General features: G+C 42.0%; 2 protein-coding genes across 3 annotated transcripts; both read right to left on the reverse strand.

Moving 5' to 3' along the window:
- Window positions 1–832: 832 nt before the first annotated feature.
- Window positions 833–14,042, reverse strand: ube4a (ubiquitination factor E4A (UFD2 homolog, yeast)). Its single transcript, XM_058080706.2, has 20 exons — window positions 13,897–14,042; window positions 13,289–13,462; window positions 12,804–12,980; window positions 11,039–11,151; window positions 9,602–9,754; window positions 9,354–9,513; window positions 8,811–9,013; window positions 8,557–8,748; window positions 8,146–8,479; window positions 7,269–7,395; window positions 6,888–7,195; window positions 6,678–6,810; window positions 6,396–6,586; window positions 5,636–5,736; window positions 5,377–5,490; window positions 4,865–5,039; window positions 4,600–4,780; window positions 4,358–4,505; window positions 3,193–3,350; window positions 833–2,187 (listed from the first exon to the last, which is right to left on the reverse strand). The coding sequence occupies exons 2-20, from the start codon at window positions 13,419–13,421 to the stop codon at window positions 2,055–2,057; spliced, it is 3,234 nt and encodes a 1,077-aa protein (XP_057936689.2). The 5' UTR covers window positions 13,422–13,462; window positions 13,897–14,042; the 3' UTR covers window positions 833–2,054.
- Window positions 14,043–14,564: 522 nt separating this feature from the next.
- On the reverse strand, window positions 14,565–23,207 carry LOC131134999 (von Willebrand factor A domain-containing protein 5A-like). 2 transcript variants are annotated; one of them, XM_058080782.2, is made up of 19 exons: window positions 23,073–23,207; window positions 22,612–22,661; window positions 22,323–22,525; window positions 22,037–22,259; window positions 21,634–21,800; window positions 21,429–21,543; window positions 21,189–21,364; window positions 21,018–21,106; window positions 20,796–20,940; window positions 20,584–20,663; window positions 19,428–19,542; window positions 19,154–19,312; window positions 18,267–18,370; window positions 17,190–17,440; window positions 16,952–17,014; window positions 16,581–16,637; window positions 16,295–16,476; window positions 14,974–15,097; window positions 14,565–14,893 (listed from the first exon to the last, which is right to left on the reverse strand). In XM_058080782.2, the coding sequence occupies exons 2-19, from the start codon at window positions 22,655–22,657 to the stop codon at window positions 14,814–14,816; spliced, it is 2,379 nt and encodes a 792-aa protein (XP_057936765.2). In that variant the 5' UTR covers window positions 22,658–22,661; window positions 23,073–23,207; the 3' UTR covers window positions 14,565–14,813. The 2 variants fall into 2 exon arrangements, with proteins under 2 accessions (XP_057936765.2, XP_057936764.2); XM_058080781.2 differs by having other exon boundaries at window positions 16,295–16,479.
- Between the last annotated feature and the right edge of the window lie 371 nt (window positions 23,208–23,578).

Raw genomic sequence — 23,578 nt, forward strand, 5'->3', positions numbered from 1 at the left:
AGAAGAAAAAGACCGTTACAGCGTATAATGGCCTTTACTCACACAGGCTGCAACGTATAGACGCATTTTATTCAACTATAGCAACTGTTCTGAAAGATAAAGACTCCTCTCTCCGTCTTTTTAAACATTAAACAGAACTCTTGAATTAAACACAAACAATATTTATATGTTCGTCAAAGATCCACTTATAGACAGGAGTGCTCTACTTTTTTCAAAGACTGACTCCAAAAATTGCCAGTCAAAGATCATCAATAAGACATCAACACCTAAATTATTCCTAAAACTGTGTTTTTGCATGTAAAAAAACAAGAGCACTCCTGTCATGTATTATCTCTGGTGTTTTTGCAGTAGGTCCCTAAAAAAAGCAAAAGCAAAATACACCCGTCACCTGATGATATTTAACTCACAATTTTGCCATACATTTCTAAAATCAGTAGTATGTTCCTGTTATATAAAGAATCTTTATCACTTTTGCAGTAGACTCCAAAAGTAGAGTCTGTGTTAGAGAAGTGTTTTTTTTTTGCATTAGCTCCTTAAAAACAGCAGAGCGCTCAACATATAGAGGATCTTTGATTCTTATTTTTGCAGTAGTGTTTCTGGTACAGAGAAATTTTCATTAGCATTAGACCCTTTAGAAGTTTTTGCAGAGGATCCCTAAAGCTCTTAAGGCTCTTTTGTGATTAAGGGTTAGATAAATAAACTGCAGCAGCTCCTTAGAAACAGCAGTGCACTCCCCTTATATAGAGGATCTTTGACTGGCCCTTATTTTCTTGTCACTTTGCCACCTGTTCAATTTTACACAAAGACTAACAATAAAAAGTAAAACATCCTATGCAACCCACATTAGTTTTATTATTTTTTAAATCATACTGTACACTCAAAATAAAATTTGACAATGAAACAAAATAGAGCATCATTTCACGTAGTTATCATGAAGCACACACGTCATCCTTGCTTCACATAGAAGTCCATGATCACACCACATTTCTTCAAATTATCATTATGCTTTCCTATATCTACCTGTGTATGTTGAAAGAAAACACTTAAAACGTGTCAGGCACCGTTCAGCTGCACAACATTGAATCATTTCAAAAATCGCTACAGTCCATCATCAGTCAACAGTTTCCATGTCAATGATTCAAATGGAAATCAGGAAGGTGAATGGTGTTAGCATTATAAGCACTACCAGGCAGGAAAATAACACCCAGCACCGCCATAAGTACTGCATTTGTTGATTGAAACACTGGCAATGTTGAATTAACATTGGAAAATATGAATGAAGACTAACCTTTCCACCCTCTGCCTTGAATGCGTTGCGTCTTGGGATTTCAAGAGAAGTGAGTGTTCAGCACCTCCAAATAATTAACAACATATATACATTTGTATACTAACATTTACTATTATTTTCTATATTATGCATCTTTGTATGCCAGTTGTCTGTAAGTGTAAAGCACCGGCGAGCACTTCTAGCTTAAAACAGACTGAATAAAATATATTCCGAAGATTTTTCACATTCAAAACGGAAGCGTTGTGCTCGATGCATAGTGTGGACTTTCACTTGCTGTTTTGTTACGTATTTCCTGTGCTTGTGTCGCTGTCACTGTAAGGTGTAGAACAAATACAATAAAGGATCTAAAATTAAATCCACGCCAATTTGAATACATTTGTACCTACAGATAAATTTAGCTTAACCTCTAATTTCATTTACACTCAGCATGCAGCATGAACTCAAAGTGCTGCCTGATTATTGATGTGTTATTGTGTGATCATCAATAAATATATATACGTATATACTAATTCTGCCGTCAAAGCGCCAAAAAATACTTGCGTTTGCGGTATAACAGTATAAAATCTTTTTAGCTGGTAAGTATCTGTCAAATAATCAGCAAGGACTAAACTGATAGTTGGCCACGCTGTAAGGTCAAAACCTAACAACTTGTCATAATGGAGTTCCATAGTCTGTATGTAGCATGTAGGCGAGGTTGTAGTCATTAAAAAAAATGGTGGAAGCAAACATGGATGCAGTCACTTCTTAGGCACGGAAGGCGTGGTCATCAAGTCTTGTCACTCGTTGCCATCTCCTGCTTATGCTTGTCCAGCCACTCTAAGATCTGCTGTCTGAGTTCCTCGTTTGGCCTGATCTGGTCCATAGTGAGAGGACTGCGGTTGAAGGGGTCGGTCTGGTCACTGCAACAAACACACAACCCGTCATGTAGCACGCACACAGAAACACTTACATGTGACCATCATGCTCTGGCTTCATGTTAGACAATTTGTATTATTTTCATACTAGATCTTTGACCATCATTTTTTTGGAATACATTCATACAAAAAGTAACCACTTCCTTAAAGGGAACCTACCTTTTGGCCCTTTGTATTGAGTTGTGGACTCCTATAGAGCATCTACACACAATAACCAGCACACAAAGCTTTATAATTCTGCACCTACTCAGCTGTATATCTTTGGATTTCATGGTTCGCGCAAAAGCAGTCTCTTATTTTATTCCACCCACGGCCTGCTTCGCTGACTTACAGCTACGCCCATATAAGGAAGTCCGTCCCTCTGTGACATCATAAAGGGGCAGTTTTACCACACCTTTTGAAACAGAGTGTTTTAAGCCATCTCAAACTTCTTTCAGGGCTCACTTCCAAATGTGCAAACCTCATTTTCTGAAACGTTGACATTGTTGTTGACATTGTACAACACTCTAACTACATTTAGAGTACATGTTTAGGTCAGAAGAGTGGAAAAAGCATAATAGGTCCCCTTTAAGGACCAACTGCAAAAACCCAGGAGGACACTGGTGATATAGAAGTTCTTTCACCAGAATATTTGCAGTAAAAAAAAAATCAAGGCACTCCATCCATGTGCAGTAGAATATCTTTTGAGGACTGTTTTGTTAGCAGAGCCTTAAAAACAACAGAGTCCTCCTGTCAGATGTCATCTTTGACTTGTATATTTGCAGTAGTTCCTTAAAATGAGTAAGGCACTCCTGATTCAGTATATAGAATATCTCTGACTAGAATCTCTGACTATAAAATACATTAAAAAAAACGTAATTTTCAGGAATTTCTTGCAGTAGTTCCTAAAAAAACTACCAGCAGATCGCTGTTATTTACAGTATCTTGGACTTGGTTTTAATAGTTTTAAAAACAACGACGTGGACCTCGCCCTCATTCTGTATCACTAACCTGAGGAGATGTCTTGCTATCGTCGAGCGGTCAACTGTGACATTAGAGGAAGGGAGAAGAACTGGGTCGAGCATCAGTGTGGACATGATGGGGTCTAAGAACTCTTCTGGGGCGTCAGCGTATGTCTCCTCCTCCTGCTGCTGTCTATCTGCATGGGACTTGAGCAGAAGCAGAAGAACAAGAAGGTTGAAAAATTAGACCAGGGGTTCCCAAACTTTACCAACTCAGGGCCCACTTGAAAATCTAAAAAATGTCTGCGGCCCACCCTTGTCCTATAAACAGTACATAGACAAAATTAATTAATAATTAATAGAGGTAGAAAATGAATGAATTAATATATATATATAAATAAATTCAATAATAATAATAACAATAACAGCAACAATAACAATAACAATAATAATGAATGATGATGAAAGCAGGGGGATAAAGGAAGCCCAAACTTTTAATCTGTGGTGTACACACAGGACAGAATTAATTCTCATACTTTTCATAACTGCATTCAAGGCTGGCATGATGACCAGAGAGCTACGTCGTTCCAATCATACACTGTACAAGGTTCCTAAAATATTGTGACAGGTCAATAACACTCAATGGGTTATTACTTTGGCCTATAAATATATATTTTTAAATTGTGCAATAAATATTTTACAATAGGGCGGCACGGCGGTCTAGTGGTTAGCGCGCAGACCTCACAGCTAGGAGACCAGGGACGCCCTCGGCCATCTCTGTGTGGAGTTTGTATGTTCTCCCCGTGCATGCGTGGGTTTTCTCCGGGTACTCCGGTTTCCTCCCACATTCCAAAAACATGCTAGGTTAATTGGCGACTCCAAATTGTCCATAGGTATGAATGTGAGTGTGAAGGGTTGTTTGTCTATATGTGTGCCTTGTGATTGGCTGGCGACCAGTCCAGGGTGTACCCCGCCTCTTGCCCGAAGACAGCTGGGATAGGCTCCAGCACCTTCGCGAAAAGGCGGTAGAAAATGAATGAATGAATATTTTACAATAAAAATATTTGCAAAAATGAATCAGATTTTTTTCCTCATGGCCCACCTGCAGTACCACCACGGCCCACCAGGGGGTTGCAGCCCACACTTTGGGAATCACTGATTTAGAGAAACTTTTATTTTTTTTATACATCTTTTCCCCCAGAGTGCAGTCATACCTTTATTTTATCAGCAAGGAGTCCAAAGGCCACAATCATGTCCCCAGGCTTGTTGATCTTCTTTAGTACCCGCTGCGTCTGGGAGAAGAGGGTAGGGGAGTATGATCGTCCGTCCTTTGGGACTGTAGCACAGAAATTCTCCTCATCACTGCCAAAGAAATATACAAATATGTCTTTACCAGGAAAGCAAAACAACTACATTTCACCTCCAGCGAACAGGAAGAGTCTTCACTGGCACATACCCCAAGTTCAGGTATATGGTGCAAATGTCCGAGACGAGCTGCTGGGGTTTGAAGTCAAACTCGCTGAAGTCCTTCACTCTCAGAGCGCCCATCTTGGGACCCACCAGGTGCTGTAGGAAGTAGTTGAGCATGGAGATGATCCTCTCAGCCAGGAAAGGGTGCACAAAGATGCCCTTGATCTCTGGAGACATGAAAAATTGCTGTGACATTGCTGCCAGAAGAAAAGCACCTCCATTTTTGAACGATACAATCTTTCCGGTCTGACCTGAGGTGAGGAAGGCCAGCGTGCCGATGGTCTCGTTAGACATGATGTTGTGGAAGCGACCCAGCTGTCCAAACATCTGCAGGCTTGACTCCCTCTCTCGTCGAGCATCGGGGGCCAGGTCATCCCACTCCCCTCGATCCCGCTCCAGTTGCAGGATCTTGATTTTACTCAGGTACTGCGAGAGCAAAAATAAATATAAAAACTGACAAATCCATTATTAACACTCTCATACGTCATGTAATGTAATATGTTGTACTCCTGCAGGAAACCACAAGTGTATTGCAGTGGAGCAGAGACTCATTTGAATAGCTCAAGTGTCTACAAGCCAGCTAACGTCACGGATTTCCAACAGTAGAAGGTATGCATCCAGTGAAGTCGGTCTGATTGGTGCACATATGCATATGATACATACATGGTTTTCATTGAGCAGAGACAATACACATTTGGGACACAGATGATTTTCATGGGACAGGGACGCTATGGATTTGGGAAATATATGACGTTTGCCTCACCTGGATAGCCTCATCTAAAAGGAAGATGGCATCATTCATCAGCAAGTTCAGGAACCTGAGGAACAGAGGAGGATTCATGGCCTCCAGGTTCTTAGAAGCGTAGTCTGCCAGATGCTGAGGGATGTTGAAAACATAAAAAAAAAAAGAGTATCTCAAAACAAATGCATTGTTTTATTAATACATCAGTGTTGAATATGAAGAACCTTTTTTTCCCAAACACGGATGAAAATAACTATCAAAAGCACACTCCTCCTCATACCTTGATACTCTCTCTGTAGTTATTTTCGCCCCACATGAACTTGAGGATTGGATACATGGGTCTTCTGTAGTTGAACTTCTGTTCAAACTGATGAGGATCACCTGGAGAAAAACGGAGAAGAAAAGAAGAGGTTGTGAAGAATGCAACCATTTACACTAAAGCTCAAAAGTTTGGGATCACTTGCAAATGTCTTTGTTTTCCAAAGAAAAACATATTTTTATGCATTTCTCAAAGAAATTTTTCTATTTCACAAACATTTTTATCAATTTCACAAACAATTAAAATACATTTTTGCATAGAGGCCTACTATGAACAACTGTCAGTCCTCTGCATCAATCTCCTGGTATGGCTGCTAATCCAAGTTCATCATTTTATAAGGCTAATAGATGATTAGAAAAGCCATCTAAAAATCTAAACTAAAACTTCCTACCATGCTGTTAACTACTCCCTTCAGAGAGCAGCACAAACTGGGTCTAACAAGGACAGAAAAACGCTGCACAACTGTGCAAGAGAGTGTGTAGTTTAAGACAAAGATGCCTCACAGCTGCACTAAATAGCCATCAAACACCACCGGTGTATCAACAGTATCAACAGTGAAGCGGCGACTTCAGGATGCTGGACTGCCAAAAAAGGCCATATCTCAGACTGGCCAAAAATATTTCCAAGTCATCCCAAACTTTGGAGCGGTAGTGTATGTTTTCACTATATCCAGCCATACAGTCAGCCCCGTGGTGAACATGGGAAGCTGAATGCGACTCACCTGTAAACTCAATGTCAACAAACACAGTGATAAGGGCTTCTGCCAACTGAGGTGCATATTTGTAAGAGCAGAAGACTCTCTCTCGCTGGAAGACGATAGGCTGAGGAGCACCAGGCGCCACAGGCTCCATATGGGGCATCACCGCCTCCAAGACCTCAGCGAGGTTTGCTCTTAAATGCGGGTTCTTCATCCTGTTGTGGATGTCAAAGGACGGTTTATGCTGAACTATGAAGGGCTTTTTGTGAACTGCATTTTGTTTTTTCTGACATGAGCAAATCCTACCTCTCCACATTACCCATGAAGACCGTGATGAAATTGAGGATCTGTTCCAGACTTTCAGCAGAGCTCTCCAAAACATCATCAGCAAACCGATGCAGGAATATGAAAAAATCTCCCAAGTTCTCTGCAAAAAACTCTGCAAAACATAGGAAGGTGCTGCAAAAGACCTCATTTGCTAGCACACATTTCATAGTCATTTATAAATAACCTTACCTGGTACAAAGCAGAGCATGGTGCTCGGCAGGGAGGGCAGCGGAAAACTGAGTGCTACATGTTCGGGGCCCTGGTTTCCCATAGCAAGCTGAACCAGCAGAGCAGCAATGGATGCGTGGAGGTTAAGGCAGCATTGCAGCATGGCGGGCTGCGTGGTGGCGGCTTTGGTTGACAGGTAGACGGTCATCAGGCGTTCAAACTGCTCCAAGAGCTGACCTGACATGGGGTTTCCTGTATGATGGGCCTCCTGGCATGTCACCTGGAGCCGGTGGAGGGACTGGTTCATCTTGACCAGTTGTTCGTGAAGTCTGCACAGAGACATGGTGGACTATGTGAGACTGAGATTTTATTTTGGTCATTTTTTCCTCAAAAGCGTAGAACCTGTGGAAGCCGAGATGCAGGGTGACCTGCGTGAGGACGAGGTTTTCTGTCAGCAGGCTGTAGGATTCTGCAGGCTCCAGTGGGGGCTGCGAGGGCAAGGGGGTCAGACAGGTTTCCTTGTCGAGACCTAGGTGTAGGATACAGCAGATCATTCCAGATTTAATCAAATTTGACATATTCTTGGCCTAGATCAAGCATAAAAATGGCTAACAAAAATATAAGGCACCAGGAACATGTGATAAAATGAAGTAAAGTGAAGTCCAGTGAAGAGGTGACTGCGTTAAGCTGAGTGTCCGCAGCAGGTTAGCAGCGTGGATGGAGAGTGCCATGATTTGCATGAGTTGTGGCCGACAGCAGCTCCCGTGTGAATGTACACCGCATACACGTTTTCTGCATCACCGAAGTCTCTTCTTAACCAGAGACAGCGACATTATAGTATTATTCTACACCGGTCACAAGGTGTCAGTAACCTTACAGTTACCAGACAATAGGCAATTGTTAATGTGTGACATTGTGAATTTCTCTTGGTATCTATCTATCTATCTGGTCTGGGGTGCACGAGTACTGCCGGCAATGGGGAGGTGTGGTTCATTGAGGTGAAATATGAATTCCAGAATGCACCCTGACATTGTGAAGCATAGTGTGATTCCTCGCTAAACTGAGTAATCCCAAGCCCAAGAGGATCGTTCGTCACAATGGAGCTCACATTACATACTGACACTTTGGACACTTTGGACAAGGTGTACTCACTTATGTTGCCAGCTATTTAAACAATATTGTATCCAGGTTACTTTCTATAGTACGTGCCTTGAGAAGATATAATAAAAGGAGTCACAGGTGGACTCACTTTTGGGAGCTGTCGTGCTTGTGTGCTTACCTCTTGCATGCACATTGCGATTGCGCCTCTCCTCTTCACTCAGCTCTCTGACTGCACAGTATGTGGGGTTAAATGTCAGCAGTTTGGGCGAGCGCGGGCGACAGAAGGGCTGGCACAGCTTCAACAGCGCTGCACCCAAATTTAAGAAGAACGCGTCCGAGGCGTACATCTGAAAGAAGATCTCTGGCATCTGATTGGCCCAAATCTTGGCCCGACCGGCGTTGGCGTGCAGACAGTTTCCCAACCATGACAGCAGCAGGTGGCGTGTGTCACTCGAGCGCTGGAGCAGGTTTTTAAAGATTTGGTGCACCTTGTCGTGAAATTGCCCCATGAACTGCAAAAGAAGTCATTGAGTCTGGATGCCGTCATAGGTTGCCAGTCGCTGTGGTTGAGACGGTCACAAGTGCTCACCTGGTGGACGTTAGCCTCCTGGACCTTAGCCTCCTGAGAGCTGGAGCGGGAGGGGTTGAGGAAGTAGCCATGCCCTTCCACCACACCGGGGGTTTTCAGCAAGCAAGAGACGCTCAACACGGTTCCTAAAAGGCTCTTCTGGTACAACAACCCATTTGCTGGGTCTTTGGGCTGACTGTGCTCCATCAATACCTGCAAACATCAAACATCAGCGGACACTTTCTGGTAATGTGATCAAAAGGAACATTAATGACCTTGGCAATATCCTTCTGGTGGCTGAAGTAAAGAAGGACATCAAGGTAGAAGTATAAGAGAGGCTGACACAGATCCAAGTCCTTGATTCTTCCCTGAAGGATGTCAAACACTGGAACCATCACTTCTTCGAAAGTCCGCACCTCTTGATCAGACAGCAGGCCGGCAATCACCTCCTCAACAAACTCCACCACCTCCTCCGGCTCTGAAACCACATCAATGACAATTAGCTTCAATATGACAAAATAGGCAGGAGACCCGGGTTCAATTCCACCCTTGGCCATCTCTGTGTGGAGTTTGCATGTTCTCCCCGTGCATGTGTGGGTTTTATTGGTGACTCCAAATTGTCCATAGGTATGAATGTGAGTGTGAATGCTTGTTCTTGTCTATATGTGATTGGCTGGCCACCAGTCCGGGGTGTACCCCGCCTCTCACCCGAAGACAGCTGGGATAGGCTCTAGCACCCCCCTGTGACCCTCGTGAGGAAAAGCGGTAGAAAATGAATGAATGAATGAATGACAAAATAAGCTGACTCCAGAACATACGTGCTCTGCTGAAAGCATCCAACAGCAGATCCAGAAGCTGCTCATACACACGCTGGTTGACATAAATCTCTGGGGTGAGCATAACTGTCCGCGTGTTCGAGACTGTCAGGTTCTTGCAGCGAACAGAGAACGGCAATAACTTCTCTGGTACCTTTGTCACCTGATGGTGAGATAAAGTAAAACGGTGACTAAATCATGGATGAGTGACAACATTAGTATGGAATGCAGAGAGCAACATAACGGCTGACCTCTTCCTTTGCCCTCTGATAACAAGCGAAAAGGTAAGGGATGGCGCACTTCTCTCCAGCGTCACGGTCAGCAGAGAGGTTCACGGCGCTGCATGATGTCATGTAGATGAGGTGGTTCCCCGGTTCTAGCAGCAGCAACCGATTAAAAAGAGCCTGGAAGCAAAGAAACACAAACCTAAATGCGTCAACGCTTGTGGTGCCCAGAATAAAATCTGTTTTTAACTGCAAAATGATGCCCATACACAGACATAAGCTACCTTACTGAAACCAACACAGGCTAATATTCTGGGTATAGAGATTTATACACACAAAACAACAGTTTTTTTTACTATAGCCAAAAAAAACTTGTCTGAATATAAGGAACTCCAAATATGTATGTAAAACCTATTCAAGCTTGTCTCTCTGAGCTTTTCTTCCAGTCACTCACACACAACAGTGACATGTGACGATGCAGCGGCAACTGATATGTTGTTGGTATGTTACCAAACAACAGAGGAGTAGTTAAGATGCTAATTTTAAGATAATTGTGATCAATGAAGCAGAGTCATCACACAAGAAATAGGACCTTTATTTTACTGCAATCAACCACTTTTTTTCCTTTGAAAATCTGTTTCCTAAAACGGGTTGATCATCTGTCGATAAACCGATATTGTCCAACTCTCAGTTTCCGATACCGATATGATATGTGTAACATGACATATCTCCTGTGGTGGAATGTGTTGTATAAAGCATTCTTTTAATATCGGTTTTCATGATCGGGAAAAAATGATTGCAATGTTGCATTTTAATAATTAATATTCATTCATTCATTCATTCATTCATTCATTTTCTACCGCCTATCCTCACGAGGGTCACGGGCGTGCTGGAGCCTATCCCAGCTGTCTTCGGGCGAGAGGCAGGGAGACCAGTCCAGGCAGACCCTGGACTGGTAGCCAGCTAATCACAGGGCACATATAGACAAACACCCATTCACACTCTCATTCATACCTATGGACAATTTGGAGTCAAAACTCCACACAGAGATGGCTGAGGGTGGAATCAAACTCGGGTCTGCACACGAACCACTCGCCTGCCATGCAGCCGCAGTCAGGCAATTTGAATTTACATTTTTTTTGCAATCTGCGTATTATTTCAGTGATTTTGAAAACATGAAGAAACGATTAATGGACTTTGTCCGGTAACAAGTCTTTTGTCTTTAGACAAAGATTATTCACTACCAAATTGACACAGAAAAAGTAAGGTCGTCTCATATTTGGGGTCAGATATTTATACATGCAAACCAACAGGTAGTGTCACATGACTTCTCACAGAGCTTTTCTCCCCATCACACACACACATACCAGTGACCTGCAATTTTTATTTGATTTTTTTTAACCTTTGATGTTTTCAGAAATAGCTTATTATTGCAAAAAAAAAATTTAAGTGTAGACATTCAACCTGCTCAATGTTGTCCATGTCCAGCCAGTCCTGTCCATCCAAATCGGCCGCCATCTCCTCCAAGTAAACACATCGAGGCGGGATCCCATTGCCCCCCCTCAGACTGGGGTCACCTAGATGCAGGGATAAAAATGAGCATAGATTTAATCCCATTTGAAAGGAACAGAGCAGCTCAACATGTGACCAAACAAGAAAAAGTTTGTGGTTTATTTACACAAAAGCGAAATTCATTTTAGTGCTTTGTATGAACCTGCGTGCGTGCATAGCGGACAGCTTGGGGCTTTTTCTGTGCCGTACTTCCTGAAAATAGTGACTCACCCTGAGCCAGTACACTCAAAGTGACACTTCCAACCGTGTGAGGGGGATGAATCATGTTTCTGTTCCCAGAAAGTCAAACTGTGACTTCAGTGAAACGCATTAGTGGACAGTTGCATCATCACCTCTTTTTGCATCTCAAAAAAAAAGATATATATTGTATTTTCCAGACTATAAGTCGCACTTTTTTTCATAGGTTGCCTGTTCCTGCGACTTATACTCCACAGCGACTTATAAATGAAAAACTGTTTATGTCACATAAACACTGGACACCTTTCCTGTTCATGTTTATTTTTTGTGTAGCTGAATAACTATTGTGTTAGCATATCTTACATCTATTCAGCCTATTCTCTATTCTTTTATTATTAGAACTTGCCTTCCAAGAGGACGTAATGTCTGTTTTGGTCAAGTAGTTTGTAAATTCAATTACCCGCAAAAATGCGACTTATACTCCAGTGCGACTTATGTATGTTTTTTTCTACCAAAATATGCATTTTTGGCATTGCACGACTTATACTCCGGAGCAACTTATCGTCCAGAAAATACGATACTTTGTTGGGATTATAAAAACTTATATATATATATATATATATATATATATATATTCGGGCTGTCAAAAATAACGCGTTAGCGGCAGTAACTATTTAATTTATTTCACTAACTACCTTGAATTTTTTAAGGCATGCGCACCAGAGCAAGCACGCCTCAGGTCCGAAGGCACAGTGGAGCACAGTGGAGCGTCCTCAGTCACACATAGCCTTACACTGCTTTAGGACTTTATTCTGACCTGAACACACACTGCAGTACAATTAGATATACACTATATACTGTATGTATCTCCATCCTACTCGTCACTTGTATTTACAATTTTATTCCAAATAATTTCCTGCATTTATTTGTGCCCAGCATCATAAGCCTGTAGCTTCAGTGCTAATACAATGTTGTAGTTGTTGTTGGACCAGACAGCGCATTGACAGCACCTTATTTATTGATTTGGACACAACAAACACCGCTATACTCACCAGAGACAGGCGGATAGGCACTTAGCAGCTGAAATAAAGCGCCTGTAGTTGGTTTCCTGCCTGGAAAACCTGGCGCTAACCCGAGCTAGCAGGTCCTCAAACTGAGCCTGATGTACCGCGGGAAGCCGCGTCGACAAGGTGGTAATCTCAGTCATGGATGATGAGAGAAAAAGCAAAATAGGCAGGCTCGCTCGCGTATGGGTGGGGCAAAATGCCGTAAATTGTATTCGGTGTGATGATTTCTGGGTACATGATATCATACAGCATCCACGTCATATCGGGCCGCCAGTTTGAGACCCCTGATCTAATACAATTGTGATTTCCCACCACTCAACCGTGTAAGCGAATTACACCAGAACCGCTTTAATGCATGTCTACCAGACTTGCATGCTGTAAGCCGATATATGCACGTCTTGATTTGTACTTACTGTTGTCCAAGGTGATGAGGAAGATACGCTGGATCATGTGATTGACATTGAGCTGCTCGCACAGTTCCTGCCGGGATCGGAAGGACCGGCTTATCTCGGCCACCGAGTCATCATTGTCATCAACGCTGTCCGACACAGAGTTTTCTGACTCTGATTGGCTCTCTCCTGAGTCATCTTCTACAGTGGTACACAAAAGATAATGCATATTTTAGATAAATGTTCTTAACTACTAGCTTCAATACATGTGCGTTATGAATTAAATGTAGTATTATTACTACACAGTACTCTCATTTGATTCATAAATTGTCTCTATTTAAAGAAATATAGCATTTATATGTAAGAAGGAAGCTGGGGTTATTATTTGGGGTGCCCAAAACATGCATGGTAGGCTAATTGCAGACTGTTAATTATACACAGGTGAAAATGGTTCCTTGTCACTTGCGGTATATTAAAAAATAGGATGGTTTCTGCTCTACTTAACTTACGTGGTTGCTCAGTAGGTAACTGTCCAGATTTCTGGCCTGATGCAAACTGCTTGGCATCAGCCAGTGAGCTGAAGAGGGCGGCGAAGGGGTTACAGGAGATGTTGTGGTTGTTGTTGTTGCCCTGGTCAGTCATCTCACTAAGGCTCAACACTCAAGTCCATCCAAGACCATAGTCTTCAAGAATACACACACATTTCAATTATTGTTATATAATGACTAGATATTGTAGATACGGCATATATCAACAATTGTTAAAACACGCCATTGCTATTTGGAATCCCGTGTTGTCGCCACCACGTCAACTCTCCGGTGGCTCTTTAAATGTTACCTCGCTTTCGCAGACTTTTAAATGTTACCTCGCTTTCGCAGACTTTCTTAAACGTAGATTTCATATATTTCATGAGGCTAGGTAGTGTATTTGAGTGATGACATCAAACATTACACGGGGTTTGCTAGCTGGTAGACGGCTAATCACTCTAGCTAGTTAAGCTAGCGTGGGAAGCAACAAGCTAAGTTGGTCATGGCGGTTTCGACATCGATTTCGTCTGTTGATAATAAAAAGACATGACATGTTATGCATTCAGACGGACGAATTAATACCGCTGTACCTGCTTGACTGGTAAAACGTTTGTTTTGGTACAAAAAAATCAACCTTCTTGTCTTTCTCGAACACTACGAATCCTGTCAGCTCCCAGCAGTCGATAAATTCGGTGGCGTCATCAACATGAGACGGAATTCAACATTGGGTTTGCGGTATATTTTTGTTTTGTGTTGTTTGATTTTCTCGTGTTTTTGCGTTCTCGTTTTTATCATACAAATTAACGTACTTTTCATTTTATTTTATGTTCCTTTCATCCAAAATGACAAAGAAATTCATCAGAAAATGCCCCTAAACCAACCGTGCATTTCAAAATGTACCAGCTGTAAATTCGCGTGAAACGTTTTTACAAATATGAACGCTTATTAACTTAATAAATTTGACTTTGAAGATATTCAAAATGTGTGTGACGTGTGAGAAAACGGTGAACTGTCGCTGCCATAACAAGTGTAGCATCCACTGACCACCAACAGAGGGCAGCAACGACGAGTGTTTTTTAAATTGACATTTCCATCCCGGAATTGTTTTATACAATTGAAATTTGTAATAAAATATATTCTTTAAAAAAATAATAATTCCATCCCGGAAGTTGATACATTCACACCATACAGGTGCCATACAGTACTCCTGTCAGCAGATAAACCAAACATTAAATCAACCACAGACAAACAATGCATAAGAAGTGTTTATTTTATATAGCTATTTTGCATTCATACTGTGAAATACAATTGGTGAATATGAGGTACAGTATGTTTGTATGCTACCGCAAACACCATGCTGATATGCTTTTATTTTACTGCAGTATTATGACATGTCACAACGTGCAACGTCAGTTTGATCATCAAAAGATGAAACTACTGCAAATATGATAAGGCACAAGGATGGTAAAAACAGATCAAAGTAGGATGGCGTCTTGAATGAAATGTCTCAAATCCCCAGCATGTCTTTCTGCACCTCACAACCCAACAAGGCATTACCAGCTTCCACGCACTCCGTCACACACGCCGCTGGGATAGAAAACCATCATCAGAAGGCATGTACAGTACGAATGACATCGTTTTGTTACAGTGGTAGTTTAAGAACTCACCCTTCTGAGCACGGAGCCAAGACACAGCCTTCATCGCCAAAAGCTGCCACTCATCCTGCATGTCCGACTTGAACCCGTGGAACCAGACGAGAGCCAGGATGGTGGCCCACACGTCCTTGCTCACCTAATTTATCAGCAGATGAAAGAAAATGGAGAAAAAGTGCATTAAAACAACAAAGTACACCATTTACTGTCAACTGTACTAATGATGGTATAATATAACAATCACTGACTCACCTTTTCCACTTTTTAACTCGTGTAATCCCATTTTACCATTTTCCTTTTATGGCTGATTGCTTTGATTTGACTGTTTTTTAACATGTTCTTATTTGATCTTTTTATGCACATTGGTCATCTTTTATCATTTGTTTTTTACTCATTTCACTCCTGGAAAGCACTTTGGTCAGAAAAGTGCCACACAAATGAAGTTGGCTTGGCTTATTTTTTTTATTTTTACAGATAAACCCGGTTAAATCAATTTTATTATATACCAGGTAAATTGTTCAGTCTCGTTAAATATTAATATTTCAACACAGAAATGTTCAATAAATTTAATTTAATTTAATCCAGCATACCCCTGGTATAGAAAATTGATTTATTTTATTTTATTTAAATAAACAAATTCAAATTAAATGTCATTACATTTAATTTAAATTAAAGAAATGAAAAAAAAACTAAAAAATGAATTAAATTACATTTAATTAAAATAAATTTATCAATTTTCTATAATGCTTATCTTCATTAGGGTCACAGGGGTTTGTTGGAGCCTATCCCAGCTGATTTCAGGTGAGAGGCGGGGCTGGTCACTAACCAATCACAGGGCACATATAGACAAACAATCACTCACACTCACATGGACAATTTAGAGTCCCCAATTAATCTAAAGTGCATCAAACCTGTGTAGCTGGAGAGAACCCACACAGGCACGGGGAGAGCGTGCATAAATTTGGTGTTCCCGAGTACCACGATCAGTGGGTTAAAATTTGCGTTGCACGATAAATATCACACTCTTAATTTGTAAAAATGATTCTATGGGACAAGATTATCCATACTGTGTTATAAGATGAGCAAATGATGTGCTCCATTTGTTGTATGTGTGACTGCTTTAAACACACATGGCATACAAACATGGCATCAGTTGTGCGGGATCTCCACCACTGCCACACACACCTTGCACACTAGCTATCTAAGGCTAATAAATTGTTGCTTTAAACATAAACTAAAGAGCTAATCCTGATTTTCTAACCCATTCATTGGATACATCATCATGTTCTTCCAATGGTAACGGCATATGTATGTCTTATGTATCATGGGGACTCACCGCCGCAGGTTTCGACTTCTCCACCTCCTCACTGGTCTTCCCCAGTGCAGCAGCCAGAGCCTTCTCAAGCGTCCAGCAGCCAGACGCCTTTTGGAGGGACACCAACTCCAGCCAGAGCTCCCTGCGAGGGGGCGGAGGAGGAGGTGGCGGCACATCCTCCACAGAGTCGTCACACAGCAAGTCTTCTGTGAGCAGACAATTATTTATAAGTACCGCCGGATCTGTCGATGTTGATGCTTTGGTTATTTGCTAAGCATTCTGGGAGAAATCTTTGGAAATGACTCACCATCACCACAACAGTCTTCCATTACCATGCACGCCATGTAACCGCTATTAGAACATGCTGTCTCAAAAAAAAGCATGATTAAAATAGGACACATATCAACCACATGAGCTGTAATGGACAGAAATAATAACATACAACTTTACCTCACTAATCAAACACCCCACGACAGAATTCAACCACCATTTTCAGCTGGCTAGCTACCAGACACTTGACTAAAATATTCATTAAAGCACCAGCTGTAAAGTAATAGTTTCAGTAATGGCCACACTTTGACTCTGGAACAGATTCATTCCATGTCGCTGGACTTAAAAGGAAAGCTGCAGTTTTGGATGCGTAAAACTTCTTGTGTGTTTTGATAGTTATTTACCCACCAAAGGGTTGAGGTGATGCCATCCTGCACATCATCATTGGCATTGGCATTCGATGCCGAAAAGCTGAAATAAAACGACATCACGGTCAAAAGCAACAAGCTAACACACGTGAAACACTAGCAGGGATGTCCGATAATATGGGCATAAATATGAAATATTAGATGACGCCTTTTTAGTTCCATTATATTACACATGCACTGAGCTGTGGTTTTAAACTACTTTTGGAAAAGACACTTACAGGGAACTGGGATATTTCGACGCAGTAAAGGTCCTTGAGCAGCATTGCTTTCTGACTTGTGGACAGCAACAAAGGCAGTGTGGCTACTGCTCACTCCTGACTGGACACTCAACTCCACCACTTTCTGCTTCACTCCACCTTGTTCCTCTTTTTTGTCTCCTGTTTCACCAAAAACCATGACAGCGTCATTGTCCTCCTCCATCTCCATCGAGCGAATGACGATCCGAGCACCCAGCCTGTGAATCGTTAATCTGCAGGAAAGAAATGGTTACCAGTTATTTCATATACTTTGACAAACTATGCAGTGGTAGACTACCACAATGTATCCCACCGGGATAACAAGGATGAGTGGAGATTTAGCATATAGCAACACAATTGGTTCATGTGCCTCTGTCCTGGTTGTTCAGTACAATATGGCTAAATCAACAATAAGTTGACAACAATAGTGGAAAAAATACACATGCAATATACACTACTGCTCAAAAGTTTGGGATGACTTGTTTTTCTTTAGAAAACAAGGAAATTTGCAAGTGATCCCAAACTTTTGAGCTGTACCTTTTTAAAGTCTGGAAAAAAACAGCATTCGTACGGATTGACATTTGAAAATTCCATATTTTTTCCAGACGAAATAAATAGATATCATTAGATCAACCATTCAATCATTTTCAACCACTTATCCTCACGAGGGTCGTGGGGGTGCTGGAGCCTATCCCAGCTGTCTTTGGGCAAGAGGCGGGGTACACCCTGGACTGGTCGCCAGCCAATCACAGGGCACATATAGACAAACAACCATTCACACTCACATTCATACCTATGGACAATTTGGAGTCGCCAATTAAACTAAAACCCCCGCATTCACAGGGAGAACATGCAAACTCCACACAAAGATGCCAAAGTGGAGATTAAAAACCCGGGTCTTCCTGATCTCCTGACTGTGCCAACATGCTAACCACTCGTCCACCGTGCGACCTACTCTAGAACATATTGAGTTAATTTACAGTATATGTTACACTGTCATTGAAGAAAAACAGAAAAATTGTCAGTGTTAAAAATCATTTTAAAAACACTGTATTTTACCCGGTTTGGTCTGTGGGTTGGAGAGTGAAGGCAATCTGATTCTGGGTTGGATGGCCGGCCAGCATGTACTTGACATTGACACAACCGTCTTTAGCCTCTGAACTCTGAGAAACACATGAACAACTTAAAAACCAACAAACGCACAAATATTACAGTTTATACGTATGTGCTTAAAAGTGTACTTGTTGTGATTCATTCATTAATTCATTTTCTACTGCTTATTCTCACAAGGGGGGAGGTAATCGCGGGGGTGCTGGAGCCTATCCCAGCTGTCTTCGGGACGAGAGGCGGGGTACACCCTGGACTGGTCGCCAGCCAATCACAGGGCACATATAGACAAACAACCATTCACACTCACATTCATACCTATGGACAATTTGGAGTGGCCAATTAACCTAGCATGTTTTTGGAATGTGGGAGGAAACCGGAGTACCCGGAGAAAACCCACGCATGCACAAGGAGAACATGCAAACTCCACACAGAGATGGCCGAGGGTGGGATTGAACTCAGGTCTCCTGTGAGGTCTGCGCGCTAACCACTCAACCACTTGATTGTATTGTTATTATATTGAATTTATTTTGTTTTAATGTAAAGCACTTTGGTCACCTTGTGTGTTGTGAATAAAAAAAAATTAAAGTTGATTGACTGATTGATTGATTGATTGCTAATAGTGTAAGAATGGTATAAAGCTAGCAATGCATTTCTGGCATTGTGTGTTTTGTCGGGTGCCTGATGCATCACCCCTAGTATAAACAGTCTTCACGTCAAAAGTTGTTGGCTGAGAAAGAGAAATGGCATATTTGTACTGTTTACTTGTCACACCCTCATCATATTCATCAAGTGTCAACCCTGAAAGAAAGCTCCTTTCACGGTGGTGACACTCCTACCTGTCCAGTGAGCTGAGCATAAATGAGGGATCTTTGACCCTGGAAAATAGCCGTGAGAGGTGGAGACAGGAGAGTGACGGACACTCCCTTTGGCAGATCCCATGTGACCGAGATGTCCTCCACTGCTGGTTGCAAAGCAAACCGTAATGATTGCATCACCTGGTTGTGAAACAAATACACGCACAGAGTGATTGTATAATCAATATATTGGAGTTAGAATATTGGATTGTAATCAAACAATCATATTTGTTGTTTAGCACTTATTAAGGCGTACTTTTGCTTGCATCCTGTCGGCTCCAGTGATGAACTGAGCGTGACCTCCTCCCTCCTTAGCCAATCCATTGATGAGAGCAGTGCTGGCCCCTTCCCCAATCCCAAAAGAGAAACACCTGCGAAGACACGGGTTCAAACACACACGCAACTTAAGACTTTTTATTGACCCATTATATATTGCAGATGTAAACTTAAACACAAAATAGCAAATACAAGACGCAAGTCTGCAGTACTTCCTGTGAGTGCATTTGAAAATAAAACCATGATCTAACATTAGATGGATGGATGGATGGATAGACGGGTCGCGGACGTGCTGGAGCCTATCCCAGCTGCCTTCAGGCGAGAGGCGGGGTATACCCTGGACTGGTGGCCAGCCAATCATAGGGCACATATAGACAAACAACCATTCACACTCACATTCATACCTATGGACAATTTGGAGTCGCCAATTAACCTAGCATGTTTTTGGAATGTGGGAGGAAACCGGAGTACCCGGAAATAACCCACGCATGCACGGGGAGAACATGGAAACTCCACGCAGAGATGGCCGAGGGTGGGATACGAGCAGTTGCATTTACATCATAAATGCCTTATTTACTCTTATTATATCTACTATATTGGGTTATACGACTGTAAAGCTACCTTTACATTACACTGATGAGACAATATCCACGATTATCCAAAAAATTGGAACTGCTAACATGCGAATCTGCTTCCTTATTTATGTCGAGTCAGTCTTATTTTCTCAGATTATGTCTACTATATATATGATATATATATATATATATACACAAATGTAAAGGTGACTATAGGGGTGTTATTTCATGTCAAGAGGTCTCTAATGTTAAAAACTGTATTTAAAAGATCAACGTTTTGCAATGTCATTACATTTTGATGGATGAAAATTTGGTTAAAGAAATGTACATTTAAATACCGTATTTTCCTGACTATAAGTCACACTTTTTTTCATACGTTGGCTGTTCCTGCGATTTATACTTGCGACCTATGTATGTTTTTTTTATACCTAATTATGCATTTTTTGCCTTGTGCGACTTATACTCGGAAGCGACTTATAGTCCAGAAAATACGGTACATATATTATATCATTTCATTTCATATTTGCTGAATCAACTGGTATAGTGTGTATGTGCTTTGACCTGTGGGAGGAGGAATTCTTCTTCACCAGGCTCGTAACCTCTTTGGTGTTCCCCACCTCGCCGTCAGTGAAGACAAAAAGCTTGCAAGGAGAGTTGACAGTGGACTTAAGTTACATCGCATCTCTTTTGTCATCCATTGTCATCACAAGAAAGTAATACTGGTTAAGCCTGTTTGAAACATTTTTAAAAAGAGAGTGTGTGTGTGTACTTACTTGTCTTGGGTGATTGGCAATGCAGGCTTGGCTGTAAATGTGTTTGAGCGGCTGAAGGATCTCTGTTCCTCCCAGGTCAGCCTGTAACTCCTTGACTTTCTTCAGAGCCTCTTCCATGGTCTTCTCATTGTATTCCACACTCTTACTGCCATGAAAATACACACAAGTACGTGTGAGACCAAACACAGGAATATAATATTTGAGGAAAGGGTACATTCTTACGGGAAGATATGTTCAAAGGAGGATCCAAAACTGTAGATGTTGAAGTAGCAGCCCATTGGTAAGCTCTTCAGAAGCAGCAGAAGGGTATCCTGTGTGGAAGTGAAATGATAAGGAGTGAAGGCCACCATAGGGAAGACAAACAAATTAATGATTTATTGACCCTCCGACTACCCTGGCACTGCTGATGCGAGTCTCATCGTGTACAATGTCGTTGATAGGACAATCCATACTTCCAGATCGATCCAGTACGAACACAAACTCTCCACTAGATGCCAGTGAAGACATCACAGCCTGGGGGAACTCAGGGTACACGCTCAGCATCACCACCGCATCCCCCATCAGTGTGCCTGAAACACAATAAGTGTTCATTTAGATTTTAATTCATTCATTTTGAGATTGGAGGTATCTCACCAGGCTTGGCAGACGCCTGTCCTGCCTCCACCACAGCAGCTGGCCGGTGGGCGTCTTTGTAGTAAATCAGCAGCTCAACATCCCTGTCAAACTTGTGTCCTTCAGCCAGTTTAACCTAAGTCCCAATAAATAAATACATACATACTGTACATTACATAACACGCCTCTACTGTGACAAACACACGTATGTCATCATTCTACATACAGCAGCCTGGCTTTGCTCTGCATTGAGGTACTGCAGAGGCTCCAAGGAACAGTTGGAGTCCACTCTGGAGACCTGACGAGGAGAGGACACCCGGGCAGAGAAGGACAGACTGTAGGGCACCTGAGAGGCGGGAACAGCGGTCACCTGGACGGCGCCACCTTCGCTCCCTGGAAACATCACAACAAGAATTCTTCCACGGCTCAAAGATTTCAATCAGGGTTTTAAGAAACTGTTTTTTTAACCAAAGACCCAATATTTGATTCCAACCTTACTAAAATATACAGTGTATTGCAATAATATTGGTATATACTGTACATAAACGAGTGATAACATGAACAGATATGAGATATTACAACAAGCATGGATAAAAAAGGTCTTTGCCAAGTGTTGCTAGGTGTCCTACCCTGAGGCTGGTAGCGAGGGTTGAGCACTGCAGGCAAACAAAACCTCAGCGCATCATCCGCCTGCACGGCGAGCTCAATGACATATTCCAGCCTGATGGAGGCGCTCTCTCCTGGAGGAAGACTGCCCACACTGAGAGAGAAGATATCTGGGCTCTGATCGCTCTCCTCCAGCAGGAAGGCCTGCTGCCCGGAGCTCAATGCGTCGTCGTACTCCTCACGAGCCTGGAGAGCACAACATGTGGTCGCGGTTGTCTTTTTCAGATTTTCAGCGTGCATGTGACTCACCTCCTGTTTCTCCTTCACCTCAGCTACAATCTCAGTCTGTCCAACCTTTGCGCTGAAATGGCAGACAGCAGCATCTCCGGGCAGAGGGAAGACAAAAACAGCCTCTATGGCTTTGTCCTCCTTGTTCTCATAGTGCAGAGTGGACACCACTGTGGCCACGTGGTCCTTCACCTCCAGCTCTACTTCAATGCCCTTAAGAGGAACTGAACCACACACACAATAACAAACACAATGATGAGATGGAATATGCCAAGAATCGATGGCCTGTTTGCTGCAGTTTCTGCTATACCTGGTTGTTTCTGGGCGGTTAAGAGTCCACAGCAGCACTCCATCATGTCCCTATATAGATAGACAACATCAAATATTCACGGTCATTTATTATTGGCAATACAAACTCTAGAGACACTACATGACTGTAGGTACAACTTTAGTACAACTGTACAGCCTAATGAATCATATCACCCTACGGTCAGAAGATGGCGGCAAATGACCATAGTACAGAAATAACTTTGCATTTTAATGCCACATTTCTGCCACATATTAAAATCTGTATTAAAAAACATGTATATAGTTAATGCATACTTCAGCTTTGAGGTCTTACATCCATATTTGATGTTTTATTACATAAGTTAGTGACATTTCTATGTCGGAACATTAAAGAATAACAATGGTGATCTACTTCCGCTAGCTAAAAAACACGGCAGCCACGTAACATTCGGCCTGATAAACAGAAATGCATAGAAAACATACCTCCAACAAGTCTTTAAAATCGTAGGCGTAAAGATGTGTAGTAAAGCTTGTGTCAGAGATCTGTATTTATACAAGACGTCAGTGTCACGCCTTCCGGGTGTGCTCGATGTGACGTTCGTGAACGAGTCGAGTCTTTCGAACAGCTCTATCCGATGACACTGACTCTCAGTTGTACACGCTGCCTTGTTTTTTCGGCTTGTATTATATTGTATGTGTCCCACGAGTTAGTGATGGGAGAATAATTTCTTGACTGACTGGAGTCATTCACTTAAGTTAATCAGGGAGTCAATTTCCTCGTAACAGAACGCAGAATCTCAAATCTTTCAGACAGCACCATATTCTGGGGCCCTATACTAAAGCAAAAGTTGTACATTTGATGGACCAAGCATTTCACTCCACTGGAAAACACCTGCCTGTCTGTCTCGTTCAATAGAACTTCATTTTTTTCAACTTTAGTAATGATTTAAAGTGCAAGAGTAAGTGGAAAGAAAAACATAACTCTCTTA

Source organism: Doryrhamphus excisus, linkage group LG8 (genome assembly GCF_037039965.1).
Source record: "Doryrhamphus excisus strain RoL-2023G ecotype Guam linkage group LG8, RoL_Dexc_Guam_v1.1, whole genome shotgun sequence".
Lineage (NCBI taxonomy): Eukaryota > Metazoa > Chordata > Actinopteri > Syngnathiformes > Syngnathidae > Doryrhamphus > Doryrhamphus excisus.

Coding starts and splice junctions, on each gene's coding strand:
- LOC131134999 (XM_058080781.2), bottom strand. CDS start 22,657: ATGATGGAGTGCTGCTGTGGACTCTTAACCGCCCAGAAACAACCAG. Junction 21,544..21,633: donor CAGAGCAAAGCCAGGCTGCT/GTATGTAGAATG, acceptor ATTGGGACTTAG/GTTAAACTGGCTGAAGGACA. Junction 21,365..21,428: donor ACAGGCGTCTGCCAAGCCTG/GTGAGATACCTC, acceptor ATTGTGTTTCAG/GCACACTGATGGGGGATGCG.
- ube4a (XM_058080706.2), bottom strand. CDS start 13,421: ATGACTGACCAGGGCAACAACAACAACCACAACATCTCCTGTAACCCC. Junction 7,196..7,268: donor CTGCATCTCGGCTTCCACAG/GTTCTACGCTTT, acceptor GTCTCTGTGCAG/ACTTCACGAACAACTGGTCA. Junction 6,811..6,887: donor CATGCTCTGCTTTGTACCAG/GTAAGGTTATTT, acceptor TATGTTTTGCAG/AGTTTTTTGCAGAGAACTTG.